General features: G+C 48.1%; 2 protein-coding genes across 9 annotated transcripts in view; both read right to left on the reverse strand.

The window, feature by feature from the left end:
* Positions 1-70: 70 nt before the first annotated feature.
* On the reverse strand, positions 71-4640 carry NDUFAB1 (NADH:ubiquinone oxidoreductase subunit AB1). 3 transcript variants are annotated; one of them, XM_054042968.1, is made up of 5 exons: positions 4462-4640; positions 3539-3658; positions 2787-2874; positions 795-906; positions 71-226 (listed from the first exon to the last, which is right to left on the reverse strand). In XM_054042968.1, exons 1-4 carry the CDS (start codon positions 4618-4620, stop codon positions 815-817), a joined length of 459 nt encoding a protein of 152 aa, XP_053898943.1. In that variant the 5' UTR covers positions 4621-4640; the 3' UTR covers positions 71-226; positions 795-814. The 3 variants fall into 3 exon arrangements, with proteins under 3 accessions (XP_053898943.1, XP_053898944.1, XP_053898945.1); XM_054042969.1 differs by lacking the exon at positions 4462-4640 and adding an exon at positions 4085-4252; XM_054042970.1 differs by lacking the exon at positions 4462-4640 and adding an exon at positions 3780-3896.
* A 4249-nt stretch (positions 4641-8889) lies between these two features.
* PALB2 (partner and localizer of BRCA2) overlaps positions 8890-15196 on the reverse strand; it is a 44703-nt gene continuing 38396 nt past the window's right edge. For 4 of the 6 annotated variants that reach the window (XM_054041134.1, XM_054041132.1, XM_054041130.1 and 1 more), the window contains 7 exons: positions 14376-14537; positions 13716-13801; positions 13193-13354; positions 12870-12986; positions 12324-12411; positions 11097-11245; positions 8890-9492 (listed from right to left, as the gene is read on the reverse strand). In XM_054041134.1, coding sequence (XP_053897109.1) covers positions 9201-9492; positions 11097-11245; positions 12324-12411; positions 12870-12986; positions 13193-13354; positions 13716-13801; positions 14376-14537 — 1056 coding nt within the window. In that variant the 3' untranslated portion in view covers positions 8890-9200. Of the gene's footprint in view, positions 9493-11096; positions 11246-12323; positions 12412-12869; positions 12987-13192; positions 13355-13701; positions 13802-14375; positions 14538-15196 lie in introns of those variants that run through there. The other 2 variants (XM_054041131.1, XM_054041135.1) reach the window with 2 other exon arrangements.

The raw sequence follows: 15196 nt of genomic DNA on the forward strand, positions 1-15196 counted from the left end.
TTTATACATGAAAAGAATTCTTCTGGACCACTGACAAAGGGATTGTAGAACAAAATCACCAAGGCAATAATGGTCTTCTATATTTATTGTTTTAAAGGCCAATACATATTTAGACGACGTTAAATACAATGTCCAACAGAACTACTGCAGCAATGGTACAGTAATGTGCGCTTACAGTCACACGACCGCTGAGATCATCCCAGTCTGCACCGTAGAAGAGAATTTCCTGTTAAAAAAGCCACACAGATTTGGTGTTTCAGAGCTCAAAAGTTACCTTGTATAATAAAACGTGCAAGAAAAGGGACCTGACAAGGACACGTGACCAGCATGGAACAGCACTGCCAAAGGAATCTGGGGAGTCAGTGACAGGGCCTTAGCTCTGGGGAGATTGCCATTCTCCATTCACGGCATAGTTAAAGCAGCAGGAGCAGCTGTGCATGCTTCCTCCACACTGCCCTGCCGTGCTCCTCAGCCCTGCCGTGGGGAGAGAGGGGTGCTTAGGCAGCATTCAGTCCTTGGCACTCTGGTGGGACTGCAGTTTGTGCTGTATTTTCCCCTGATGTATACAGCTGGGAACTGGGCTGAGGCAACAAGCTCATTTCACCATGACAGCAGACTTGCCATCTGCCACCAAAATCCGGGCTAGATCCCATCTCAATGCCTTGCCTATGTCATAGCACTGACTACAGTTATACAGTATAGGAAGAAGGTATTTCTCATCTCCGCTGACTCCAGGGTGATTTTACACTGCCTGGCCATTACGGCTACTTACATAAAAGTACGTTTCTACTTACTCCACTTCAAATAAATGTCTTTATTCATATACATCTTTCTTATCTGCAATGTAATCTACAATCTCTTGTGGACACAATAGCTTTTCTGCTTCCACGTCAGGAATTTCAAACCCTGGAAGAGAGAGTACATGCTTAGCTTGGAATAGTAGAAACAGCAGCAAAGAGAGAGAAATCCGAATACAAACTCAGACGCCTGTGCCTTGGCTCTGCGGGCAACACACGGGCAGGGGTCGCTGTTCAGCAGTGCAGGCAGATTTGGCACCTCTTATTACTAAAGCTGTGTTTCCAAGCCTGCTGTGCCTTCCCCAGCAGCAGAACATTATGCAAGAGGCATTAGGCAGAACTAGCAGTTCCTGCAGATTGTGAAGCCTCACTAACAGAGTCAGTACCCTTCCAAGAAGCAACAGAGAGTCCTGTGGCACCTTTAAGACTAACGGATGTATTGGAGCATAAGCTTTCGTGGGTGAATGCCCACTTCAGACGCAAGACCTCCGTCTGATGAAGTGGGCATTCACCCACGAAAGCTTATGCTCCAATACATCAGTTAATCTTAAAGGTGCCACAGGACTCTGTTGCTTTTTACAGATCCAGACTAACACGGCTACCCCTCTGATACTTGATACCCTTCCAAGCACAGTTCAAGTTTCTATTGGACTCCCAGAGCTCTGAAACCAACTCTGATGTGCAACAGCTGTGAGCTGGCAAGGCAGTGGGCTAGTTACATGCCAGGGAGAACCCAAAGCACCACAGTTTGTTTCACAGTCTTCTATCAAGTGTCATTATAGCAAGTAGCTTTTCAAAATTCTACAAAGTTCACCAGGTTAGGGCCCGCTGGGGCCTGAAGCAGTAGAACTGGGCGCTACAACATTTTCTAGAAAATTCTGGCATTTCTATTTCTAAGTCCTGCTAGCTGCAAGTTAATCCCACCCCCAAATGTAAACAAGTGCAGTGATTAAATATATCTGGGCAATGTGCAAGGCAGAATGCCTCCAATTAAAGTGTAGATGTTCTACTTCCGTTTATTTTTTACACTATTGGGATTTATATGCAATGAATATAAATGCCAAATTTGGTCTCTTATGGCACAATTTTTTGTTAAATTATGTCTATATTTCAGCATTTTGCTTTTTATCTGAAGCAATGAAAAGAACTCTGAGATATGAAGTACAAAGGAGTCTGGGATACAATAAAATGAAGGAAACAAAAGGTGGTTTTAGCAGGGCCAGATGAAGAGATTAAAGAATTGTTAGAAGCTAAGGTTGGAGAAGTCTAATACAATTCTCACCTCCAGAGCACACAAGAGAATGTGGATGTATTGGACAGCAGTCTTGTGTCTAGTGTGCTCATTTGCATTTCATTACCCTGAATGCTCTGTTGGCTCCTAGCCATGCCACACTACAGCTAATTCCCTAGGAAGGTTTTGAGGCAGGGACTTGAAGATGCACCAAACTGCTTTACACTGAAGCTATGGAAATTAAGGTTTCCACTTCAGACAGGAGGTGCAGAAGCCACAAGGATAAAATAAATCCCTGAGAGTTAGAGATACTTACATTGCTCACTGAGCGCGAAACAGCTTTCTTTAGGTTGTGGAAGTTAGTCAACGTTAAATATTCATATTGAGCTTATGGAAATAAAAGAACTAAGATTTTGTTTGCAGTAAGCACATTTCGGGGGTCAATCAAGACAACAGCAGCTCTCTCTCTCTCTCTTAAGTACCTACATGGCCCCATTACCAAAGCAGCTGAGCATCTCACAGTCCTTAGTATATTTATCCTCACACCACCACCAGGAGATACGGAAATATTAGCCACACTGTACAGATTAGAACTGAGGCAGAGCTAAGCGACTTGCCAAGGTTACACAGAAGCTGGTGGTACAGCAGGTCTTGAAGCTAGTTCTCCCACGTCCTAGGCTAGCCCTCTAACCACTGGACAATCCTTCCTCTCCATAGGGAAGGATAGGGAGAACAGACATCACATAAACTTCAATTACCAAATTCATCTTCCATGGCCATGATGATCTCCACTTGGTCTAAACTGTCCAAGCCCAGGTCTTTCATGAAGTGGGAATTTACTGCGAGCTGGGAGAAAAGCCAAAGAAAAATACAATAAAATTGATTGCAGTCATTTCGCTAGGGTAGGAAAAGTTAGAATATCAGGATGTGCCCCCACTTGGAGTTTACAGCCTACCCAGTGGTTTTGGCCTTTACCGTCCCTCTGCCAAACATGTTTTTAACTGAAAAGATATGAGTTTCTCCACTATCTAGTCAATACATATCATTATCCACATAACTAAGCCTTCTCGAGACTTAAAAATAACAAATGTCTGTAGTAAAAAAAAAGTTAACATATGAAGGGGCAATTTGACTACTGAGCAGTCTCTTAACATCTTTCCTGAGATGAAAAACTGCTCCATTAACAGTAACTGTTCAGAGAAACAGAATTTCCTGTTTCCTGACTGCCCCTGGATGCTGACTTGGTTTATTAATCCAAAGGCCTTAACTTCCTGGACCTTGTCACCACTCATCTGTTATAGCATATCAGTTTGTGTGTGTACATGCTATAGAATTACCCCCCATGCTGTAGAATTACAGACTGTATCCTTCTGCAAGGCACACACTGACAGGTTTGGGTCTCCCTTCTTTTATGGTGGCCTGGAGGAGCAACTCCACTTGTTACCATAACTGTTTTCTTTCATCTACTGAAAAATGGGCAACCTGAATTGAAACAGTGTCTATAGCTTACCTTTTCTGGATCTACCTTATCATACAACTTCAAGACATACAACACACGCTCCTCGATACCCTCCAAAGTAAGAGGTGGCATATCTGAATAATGGCGACACAACTGTAACGTACCAGAGACCTACAAGAAAAGCACAGGAATTCCTTACAAAACCGCTAGGACAATCTGCACATAAATACAACATGTATGAACCGATCCTTCACAGAGTCACTCCAAATGAAGGGGCCTGCACAGCACTTACCCCAGTCTGACTCTGAGGCAGGATTCTCTCTTTTACACCTTCCCTTTTGTATAGTGGACAAAACCCTCTCCAGGCAATCCCTGAAGGTGGCAGACAATGCATTCTCTGGGATAAGAGAACTCCATAATCAGCCAAGCCATGCATAGGCAGCAGGCTCAATCCCACATAAGAGAAAGGGAAATAGCAGCATGCGCTAGCAAGCTCCTCTTCCACAGAGCCGCTGCTCCGGTCAGCCACAAAAGAGGACAACCATGACGGGGTGGCCTGCACATGGGAGGTAGGGATGGAGAAGCCATAGCGCTCACCGCTGGAGAGTGGAGCAGGCTCTGCTCTCCCTCAGCGCAGACCCAGCTAGAGAAATATCCTGTCTCCCAGGGTGGGCACCTCAGAGGAGGGGCTAGAAACGCGGCAGCTGGGGACGGGGGATAATCCAGCTCCACGCCAGCCATGGCGGGCACTGGCGGGCACTGGCGGGCACTGGCGTAGCCCGAAGGGTTCGGCTTCGGGTCCCTGCTCTGACGGGCCAGCTCGACCCGCGGGCGGGGGGGGGGGGGGGGCAGGGTCACCTCTGGCCGGGACAGGGCGGGTCCCTGGGGGAGGAGCGCGGCGGCGGGGCCCGGCCTCGGGGGGGGGGTGTTCCCCGGGCTCCCCCCGCCGGCCCCGAGCGCGGGCCGAGCCTCACCTGGGGGCCCGGCGCTGCGCGGGCGGGCGGCCGGCGGCTGCAGAGGGCGCTGAGCGCGGCGGGGCCGGGGCCGGGGCCGGGACCGGCGCTACGGGCCGCGGGCGGGGTCAGCCGGGGCAGGAGGCGGCGGACACAGGCGGACAGGACACGGGCCGCCATGGCGTCCTGCTACCCAGCGTGCGCCGCGCGGGGCCGCACATATCCCGGCAGGCCCCGCGCGCGGAGGGAAGGGGAGGGCGTCGCAGCGAGCGGCCGGCAGCGCCCCCTGGCGGGCGGGCGGGGAAACTGCGCCGCGCACACCCTGCAGGGACCCTCCTCCCCCAGGCCAGGGGCTGCCCTACACCCCCCCCCGCAGAGACCCTCCTCCCCTGGGGCCACCCCCCCCGCAGGGATCCTCCTCCCCTGGGGCCACCCCCCCCGCAGGGACCCTTCTCCCCCAGGCCAGGGGCTGCCCTACACCCCCCCCCGCAGAGACCCTCCTCCCCTGGGGCCACCCCCCCCGCAGGGACCCTCCTCCCCCAGGCCAGGGGCTGCCCTACACCCCACCCCCCCCGCAGGGATCCTGCTCCCCTGGGGCCACCCCCCCCGCAGGGACCCTTCTCCCCTGGGGCCACACCCCCCCGCAGGGATCCTGCTCCCCTGGGGCCACCCTCCCCCCGCAGGGACCCTTCTCCCCTGGGGCCACACCCCCCCGCAGGGATCCTGCTCCTCTGGGGCCACCCCCCCCGCAGGGATCCTGCTCCTCTGGGGCCACCCTCCCCCCGCAGGGATCCTCCTCCCCCAGGCCAGGGGCTGCCCCTCCCCGCAGGGACCCTCCTCCCCTGACGCCACACCCCCCCGCAGGGACCCTCCTCCCCCAGGCCAGGGGCTGCCCTACATCCTCCCCACAGGTACCCCCTCCCCTGGGGCCAAACCCCCCCCCCCCGCAGGGACCCTCCTCCCCCAGGCCAGGGGCTGCCCTACACCCCACCCCCCCCGCAGGGACCCTCCTCCCCTGGGGCCACCCCCCCCCCCGCAGGGATCCTCCTCCCCTGGGGCCACACCCCCCCGCAGGGATCCTGCTCCCCCAGGCCAGGGGCTGCCCTACACCCCCCCCCCCGCAGGGATCCTGCTCCCCTGGGGCCACCCCCCGCCCCCGCAGGGACCCTCCTCCCCTGGGTCCAGGCCCTGCCTCAGGAACCTAGAGCCTGTGGGGGGAGACCAAGGGTGAGAGGAGCACAGGTTACATACACTGCATCCTGCCCACACTGGGGAGTTTCACACCGGCCCCCCTAGCACTGCCCAGCTACTGCAGTGGTTTGCGTTGGTGCGACAAGCCCCAGCCCAGATAAGTGTTTCTAAGAGTACCCGTAGCCTCTGCCCCATGCACCTCTGGAGTGAGGAGTGGGGCACAGTTTGGCCACCAGTTAAAAGCATCATCAGAATCAGCTACTGTGTTAGATCCACAAAGAGATTAGGTTTCAGAGTGGTAGCCGTGTTAGTATGTATCTGCAAAAACAACGATGAGTCCTTGTGGCACCTTAGAGACTAACATTTATTTGGGCATAAGCTTTCGTGGGCTACAGCCCACTTCATCAGATGCATGGAGTGAAAAATAGAGTAAGAAGAATATATATTATAGCACATGACCCAGCCAAGAACATTCCCTTATCTCCCCCCCACACACACCTTTTCATTTTTTTTCTTCATCCTCCTCCTATATTATAAGTAATGGGAAGTAAATGAAAATAAAGTGAGGTACCTTGATTGGGGCAGGGGGTTGGGGTGCAGGAGGGGATGCGGGGGCCAGGATCTGGGAGGAAATTAGGGTGCTGGGTGCGGACTCTGGGCTGGGGCAGTGGATTGGGAGGGGTGAGAGCTCTGGGAGGAAGTTCGGGTGTGGGGTGCAGGCTCTGGGTCGGGGGTTGGGGTGCAGGAGGGGGGCAGTGAGTGGCACTTATCTCAAGCAGCACGGCTCCCAAAGCGACCAGCACACACCCACCTCCGGCAGTGGCTCCTAGGCGGGCAGGGGAGGGGGGGCAATGGGAGCTGCAGTCAGCGCTCGGGGCAGGGGCAGTGTAGAGACACACCCTCCCCACACACCCCCCAGGGGCCGCAGGGACATGCTGGCCGCTTCCAGGAGTGAGGCAGAGCAGGCAGGGATCTGTTTTAGCCCTGCTGCTGACACATCTCTGCATGCCCCTTGGGGTGAGGGGGACAGCAGGTCTCCATGCGCTGCCCGGGGTGGGGCAGCACACGGAGTCGCCTCCCCATCCCTCCCCCTGTCCCCCCCCCCGCCAGGGGCACAGAGACGTGCCAGCAGCCATCCACTTCTGGGAGCGGTGTGGGGCTACTGACCACGGCATGCAGGTAGCCTGTCTAGCTGAGCCCTGCTGCACCACCAGCCAGGATTCAGGGGCAGGTTGTCAGATATTTGTCCTGCATTTTGGGGGCCCCGTGCCACCGCATGGTTTGTTTCATAGTAAATCCACTCCTGGGGCAGTGGTTCTCAAACAGGAATACATGTACCCCTGGGGGTACGCAGAAGTCAGCCAGGGGGTACATCAACTCATCTAGATCTTTGCCTAGTTTTACAACAGGCTACATAAAAAGCCTAGCAAAGTCAGTACAAACTAAAATTTCATAACAACTTAACTGCTCTTTATACGATACACTGAAATGTAAGTAAAATATTTATATTCCAATTGATTTATTTTGTAATTATAGAGTAAAAATGAGAAAGTAATCAATTTTTCAGTAATAGTGTGTAGTGACACTTTTGTATGTTAAAATGTCTGATTTTGTAAGCACGTAGTTTTTAAGTGAGGTGAAACTTGTGGGTACGCAACACAAATCAGTCGTCTGGAAAGTTTGAGCGCCACTGACTTAGGTCAGTTGAGCTACGTCATCCAGGGCTGTAAAAAATGTCATGCCCTGTTGTGCACCATAGTCAGGTCACCCTAACCCCCACTGTAGAGGTGGCTAGGTCAATGGAAGAATTCTTCTAACCTACTGCCTCTCAGAGATGTGGATTAGCTACACTGATGGAAAAACCCCATTTGTTGATAAGAGGAAGTGTCTATACTACAGTGGCATAACTGCAGCATACCCCCAATGCCACTAAATCCTTGACACAGGTGCCTCAAACTAGGCAATCCTCCACTCGTCTCACCTGCAGGGTCCAATCCGTGGGCAGCCTCTGAGAACACCTGCTGGATTGGGCCTGCACAAAACAGCCAGGGCCCTGCTACTACTCAGAGCTTGCCCAGAGAGGCAAGAGCCTGGTGGAATCATTCACTACTCAAAGACTACTGATTGTATTAACTTTATGAATGTTCTATATCTATTTATGGGCTTGTTAGCGATTGTATTCCTGGCTTAATGGGTGAACTAAAGATTGTTTCCTTCAGGAACTAAAGACACTGAGGGAGGGGAGTAATCACTGCAAATCCCCAATACCAAACCAATGCAGGTAGCAAGCTTTGCCCCCCGGGGAAATAGCATAGGCAGAGGTTTCAAAAGACAAAGGACTTAAAACTGCATAAAATATCAGCCTTGACCTGAGGAGGGCTCCAGTGGCACTGCATCCGAGGACTGACAGACATGAGATGGTGACCAGAAACAGGCCCTGTTGGAGGACCTGAAGTTCTTTCAAACCTGCCAGGGTCTCCCAGTGGAAGATGGTTACCTGTTACACCAGTGGTGTGTATACATAGTTTATTGCTTTTAAGATATGGTTCCTCAAACACTTTTGTTCTGGATAAATATAGTACTTTGCTTTATGAGACCTGGCTGGTCACTGAATAACCTTGTCATTAACTGCAAGAGCTGAGTTGAAGTCAGACCTGCTGAGAGGATCAGTGAATCACAGAAGTCTGCAGTCTAAGATGCCAGGGTCTGGAGGGAGTGAATCACAAAATTCCACCCTGAGAATGGTGATAGTTATAGGCCTGAGACCTAAGTGAGGTGCCCAGAAGGAGGCCACGAGGGGGGCAGAGGTGTCCCAATTCAGGAATTGTGACCCCGGGGGGGGAGGTGTCTCTAAATTACCACAAGAGGGCCGATTAGTTGTGACGTGGACACCTGCCCAATGGAGACTGCACTTGGGCACCAACCAATGTCCTACAGCCACCAAACAGTTGCTAGAGATAGCGAGAAAGCCATCACCAAAATCTGAGCTGCAGCTGAACCCAATGCACGAGAAGCAAAAGACTATTCCTACACCTGAAGGCAGCAGGATGGAGGTGTTCTTTCACAGTGGCTTGACTGGGCAGGATTGGACTATGGCTGGATGGCAGAGGTTCTCTCCTGCTGTTCTCATCAATGCAGAATGACCTAGTGCTAGCTATGTTGAGATCACGGAATAGATCACTGTCCACAATTGCTGAAATAAAATTTTTTACTAAGGAAATTAGCGACACAAAAATCACTTCAGCTAGAAGCACGGCAGAGTTTACAAAAATAAAGTTTAATAGCATCTTACATCTAGATAATCCACTGAAAATGCTTTTCACAATGAAATATACAAACCCTGAATGCAAACGGGTAGATCTAGCTAATCACTGTTAAACAGTGCCATTGGCTTCACAGATCTAGTGAGCAAGACAAGACACATTCAAAGTCAGCCAGGTTGACCAGCATCATCTCACAGACCATGTGAACCTGACTTAAAGTGGGAAAAAAACACAGTTTACTTGTGGGAAAGTGAACAGATGACACTGAGGAATCTTTCTTCAACACAGGATCCTATCCAGCTCAATTTACTTTAGATTATCAGTGCAAATTCTCCTGTTCGTTTTAGAATCCATCGTATTACCCATTGACTTTCCTACTGCCTTGGCTTGTGAATAATGGTACACATACACGCTTCCGTCTTTCTGTCCAGCCAGGAGACAGGAATCTGTGACTGACCACCTGACCAAAGACCAATTCCCCTCCGTGTTTGGTGGAAGTAGAGCAGTACATTGGCCTGAAAATAAGTCCCACACTGCAATTGCTCCAGATGTTAGCACAGCTGCTGCAGAGACACCCTTCACTTCGCCTTCCAGGTACCTAAAACCATGCACCGAACAGTTAGTACTCTGCAGAGTTTCTTCATATAAAAAGTCATTACACAAGATTTTAAAGGTTTTATTTCAGATTTGTTGAGTGTAAAAGAAATAAAAGTCCTCCACATGGAGGAGCCTCTTAAGGAGAAAGAAACCTATGAGAGCGTAAGCCAATTGTAGGAAACTAAAATATACTGAAGTTATAAGTTGCTTTCATTGCATTTGACCAGGAGAGGTAGATTCATAGATTCTAGGACTGGAAGGGACCTCGAATCCCTGGCAGGACTGGCAGGACCAAATACTGTCTAGACCATCCCTGATAGACATTTATCTAACCTACTCTTAAATATCTCCAGAGATGGAGATTCCACAACCTCCCTAGGCAATTTATTCCAGTGTTTAACCACCCTGACAATTAGGAACTTTTTCCTAATGTCCAACCTAGACCTCCCTTGCTGCAGTTTAAGCCTGTTGCTTCTTGTTCTATCCTTAGAGGCTAAGGTGAACAAGTTTTCTCCCTCCTCCTTATGACACCCTTTTAGATACCTGAAAACTGCTATCATGTCCCCTCTCAGTCTTCTCTTTTCCAAACTAAACAAACCCAATTCCTTCAGCCTTCCTTCATAGGTCATGTTCTCAAGACCTTTAATCATTCTTGTTGCTCTTCTCTGGATCCTTTCCAATTTCTCCAAATCTTTCTTGAAATGCGGTGCCCAGAACTGGACACAATACTCCAGCTGAGGCCTAACCAGAGCAGAGTAGAGCAGAAGAATGACTTCTCGTGTCTTGCTCACAACACACTTGTTAATACATCCCAGAATCATGTTTGCTTTTTTTGCAACAGCATCACACTGTTGACTCATATTTAGCTTGTGGTCCACTATAACCCCTAGATCCCTTTCTGCCGTACTCCTTCCTAGACAGTCTCTTCCCATTAGGAGACAATTGTTAAGTGTTACCACGTTCTAAAGCCTCAATCTGCAAACACACAACTGTGTAACTTTTCTTATGCATATAACTGTTTGGAGGATTGGAGACAATGTCTTATTCTCCAGATTTAAGATCTTGGAAAGACAGCAGGTCACCTAGCTCCATATGGCAATCTAATACTAAGTAAATGTACTTACATCTAGAGATAAGACTCTCAAACCATTTTAAGCATTTACAGTGTTAATTTGCCTAAATTTTCCCAGAGGTTTTGCCTTTGGATTCAGAAATTACAGCTTCAGTTACAGAATCTCTCCTCCCACAAACATTTTGTGAAAGTAAATAGAGTGTGAAGTCTGCAAGGGAGCAATTCCCTGGCTTGAACACAGGGCTTTCTTACACAGAGCTCCCTGGTGCACCAGGACACAGGGAGCTCAGAGGTTAGCTCACAGACATGTGCGGGAAGCAGACAGGAAATGGACAACACCCTCACTGTGATCTGTATATACAAAAGTTGAAGTGACTTATCACAACCTCACTATCATCAGCTAGCAAATGGCCCCTCACAGCTTGCCAGCTTTTTGGCTCTCCCACGGACTCCTTTTATCATTTAACGATTCCAGGTCTCTGGTTAAAAAAATAGTCTAAGAAATACATGTGCATTATTCCTGGGGTACTTGCCTTCCGCTGTGTCCAGGGGGGAGGGAGAAGAACATTACCCCAGTACTTCTGGCTGTTTTGGGATTGAACACTCTCATCCGGAATGCAGGGTTTCCACAGGACTCATTCTCTTTGGCATGTGGGTGACTTAAAACAACAAACAGGAGGCCCTGATTTACAAAGGAAAAATAGGTCACTAGAGTGAATGTTAAGAGAAAAACAATAACAAGCTGTTTTTTTCCAATCAATCATTGGTAAATTCTCTCCTGTAATCAGAACCCCATGTCAGCTGATGCTGTAAGCAGTAAGAACTTACCACTCCTGGTATTTATCAAATTAAATACAAACAAATGCAGGAGCTGCTGGGAGGCTGGTTGATTAGGATTTATTTGGTGCAGTGGTATGACAGGTCAGTGACACAATGAATTTATGCACTTCTTTTTCAGCTCAGAATAGCTAACATCAAGTCAGGATTAACTCACACAGAAAATAAATTTGTTGGTCTCAATCTAGTCATTTATTCACATAACAAAACTACTGCACAATTAGACATGACTGGGAGCTTCTGCTTAAGGCAAGGCAAGGCCAGGCTGAGAGTCAGATCTTGAAGAATCCCCCACTGGTCCGGCTCAAGCCAGTACTATTAATCCACACATTCATAAGCACTAAATTTACACACCCACAGGATTAAACGTTCACTGAGATGAACCCCAGTCAAGAATCCTAAGAATGCAAGTGGGCAAAGGAATCATGGCAGAGGTGCTAATGAATGGGAAGATCCATCAGAATTAGAACCAAGACTTTGTACACAAATTTGTGTGTTTAGATCAAGTTCTGAGTGTTTGGGGTACGTGTAATTATTAAATAATTGTAGTGTTACAAGGATGAGGCTGTGCCATCAGCGTGGCCGGAGCTAGCCATTAGTAAATTGGGAAAGATTAACTGTGCAATCACACCAATCAATGATAGTTCTAAAACACACACACAAAATGTTTTGGCAGCTGTTTTTGAACCTACTGTGGTGTGTTACTCTTTTGCTTACCAATATATCTGTGAAAAGAACAAGAAATTCAGAAAAGTGATTCAACCTCTTCCTCACAAACTAACTCCGTTTTCCTTTAATTTTCTTAGTGGACCTGAACACAACAGGTCCTTAAATCCAGGAGCCTCTTTTAGACAACTGCACCTTTGAACCTCAGTCACAGGCACTCATGGCACAAATAGAATGACACCATCTCACATACATACAGAGTCAGAATAGACGCGATGGCAGATTGAAGCAGGATAGGAATAACCAAAGTGCATCTTTTTCAGAATCTGGCCAGTTTTCAAGTTCCTGCAGAAAATGGAAACAGATAATTTGACTGTTTTATAATCCTCTTATTTGTATTTATTATTTAGACTGCAGTAGCACCAGTGAGCAAGGCACTGTCCAAACAAATGACTACTCCAAAAAGGTGGTAGACAACGAGTGAGGGAAAGGGATGCAACCTACAAGTGCCGTGAGCAGCGCTGGGATGGCAGCACAGCCTGTTAGCTATATGTTTATCTAGATTTATAAAAATAAATCAGAAAAAAAGTTCTGTTCCAGGCTCTAGGGCCCCTTGACAATGGATTTAAAATAATTAACAACTTAAGGACAAACCAGCAGCAAACTCCACCACATAGGATCTGTAACTAGCTAATACAGCCAAAATCACTATACATCCTCTCTTCCCACTGTATCATCCCACAAGCAACAGTCCCTCCCCAAAAGCCCTAGTGATATAGTGTAATCTCAGAGGAAGCACTTACCAAACAACAAGGCTGTTCACTCCAGTTGTGCCAACCAAAGCGTCTCTAATCCCTTCTACCTCAGCAAAAGCCAGAATGGTTTCTTCTGGGGGCATCAAAGTCTGCCTCTCATTGCTTCTGGGGAGAACATGAACATAAACAGTAGATGGGAAAAAACCCTCAGAATTCAATACACAAGAGAATCGTTCACATGCAGCAATATTCCAGAAAGGACAGCATACGATCCCCTTGGCACCACAGATACCACTGCCCAGCCTTTGTGACATCTCCTGAGGGCTCTCCCATCCCCATACTGAAAACACCACAAATATCAGACTGCTTACCTTCCTGCCTCCGAAACTGAGATTATCTCGATTTGCTGGTCTTGAAGTGTCCCACTACTACTGACCAGCCTCCTGTTTGTCAGACCAAGAACAGCTTTTATGTTCCCGGTTTTCACTAGGGACTGCTTTAAGGAGCCGTCTTCAGAAGAACAAAGCAAGAGCCTAAACCAAATCAGAACAGAAAGCTACATCATAATGAAGGCGAAGGAAATGGAACCCAAATCTGGCCCTCTGTAGCACATAGAAACGACTGTGTTTCGAAGTGGTCACACCTGCACCAATGTGAGGAAATAAGGAGTAAGAGAATTCTTGTAGATAGTTGATTTTTTGCCTTTACTCAGATATTTTCAAAAATGCTTTAATATTTGCAAGATCACTTAAAACTGACATATCAGCAAAAGACTACTTCAGCCTCGGGCAAGAGAAGAGGTCAAGTAACACAAAATTATCTGCAGTCAAGCTGGAGAAATCGGGTTGGAAATGTTCAGTATGCAATAAAAAGCACACACCCAGAAACATTCACCTTATTTCTCCAATCTCCAGATCTCCCAAGGCAACACACACAAGATTACAGACATCTGGCAAGGGAACAATTTGTATTACTGGAATCTGTGAAGGCAAAGGACAGGGATTTAGTTAGGGACACCCATAAGCTCCTTCTCAGTTTGACTTTCTCCCCATTATCAAGAAAAGACTGCATTGTTTGCAGGACCATGACTTATTTTCTCAGTCTTCAAAAGAAATAGTTAGATGCAGCAAAGAATCAACAATCATCAAATCTGTCCTTAATCTAAACAAAGAGGCAATGATCTTTGGGGAGATAAGAGGAGACGTCAAAAGAAGTTGAGGAGTTTAAGGACATAAAGAGGACACCAAGAAGTCATGCTGCTGTACAATCAACATCCAGTATGTGGAGATCTATACAATCGTAAAGAACTAAAATTTAATATGAAATTGAATTGTTCAAAATATTTGTGCCAAATTCTTAGCTGGTGCAAATCCAGTTGCTTAGCTGACTTCAGTGGAGCTACACCAACATGTGCCAACTAAGGATCTGGCCCACTATGTGTAAGAAAATGTACATTCCCCCTTGTGAGTCTACAGGGTGTGTGTGTCTTCAGAAGTGGCCCAATACTGCTACAAAACTGCCTCAAAGTGAAGAAGAAACTTCTGTGTACTCTACCTCTGTAAGGTGCCAGGTGCACACCTTGCTCCACTGGTTGGAAGCCAGAGGTTTCCACAGGGAAATGGAAGTCTCACAAGCAGTTATGATACACAGCTCTGTGCAGCCAGCTGATTCCCACCAGACAGTGCTCACGTCCACAGCACAAGAACTTGAGGGGTTCTGCTCAAAACAAAACAGTGTTGAAGTTATTCCAACAACTACGGATATTCAGCCTGGAGATTCAGGTTAACTCTTGCATGAAATCACTTCCAGAGTGCCAGTGTGATAGAGATTTGGAGTTGGGGGTTAGTGCCTTAGATTTTGACTTCGGAGTCCTGGCTCCCAATGCCAGTTAGGCCATAAGGAAAAAGAGTTTGGTGGTTTTGTCCTAGAAGTAATGGATATCTATCCATCCACCCACAGCACAAAACCACCTGCCATTTGTACACAACAGAGAGCCTGCAAAGGTGGATCCAAGACCTGAAACACAAGGGGCATCAGGGCTGACGTACAGTAGCCAAGCTGTATGATGAAGCTTGCACACCACCTGCTTGTACCCAGTACTGCTATTTGCCTCATGGTCACAGGCAGGAGGGGAGAGGCTGCAGATAACACAGATCATGTAGGATCACTGTAGACAAGGTTTAATTTTAAACAGGCGGCAGCATTTTTCTTCATCCTTGTAAAGAAACATTTGGATCCAAACTATTATTTTTGGTTGGCGGTGCAGGGTTTGGTTCCAAGGCCTAGAGATGACCCAACTTCTGCAAGTTCCATTGCAGCTTTAGAGTTCAGTGGACTTCTCCACAGCTGTCACTGCCCTGCCCCCGAACTGTTCT

The sequence above is a fragment of the Malaclemys terrapin genome, chromosome 10 (assembly GCF_027887155.1).
Source record: "Malaclemys terrapin pileata isolate rMalTer1 chromosome 10, rMalTer1.hap1, whole genome shotgun sequence".
Taxonomy (NCBI): domain Eukaryota; kingdom Metazoa; phylum Chordata; order Testudines; family Emydidae; genus Malaclemys; species Malaclemys terrapin.

What these genes read in the sequence shown, in the direction of transcription:
- NDUFAB1 (XM_054042968.1), bottom strand. Translation starts at nt 4,620, where the DNA reads ATGGCGGCCCGTGTCCTGTCCGCCTGTGTCCGCCGCCTCCTGCCCCGG. An exon ending in GCGCAGCGCCGGGCCCCCAG is followed by an intron (nt 3,659 to 4,461) that starts GTGAGGCTCGGC and finishes CTTTTCTTGTAG; the next exon opens with GTCTCTGGTACGTTACAGTT. An exon ending in GGCCATGGAAGATGAATTTG is followed by an intron (nt 907 to 2,786) that starts GTAATTGAAGTT and finishes TCTCTCTTCCAG; the next exon opens with GGTTTGAAATTCCTGACGTG.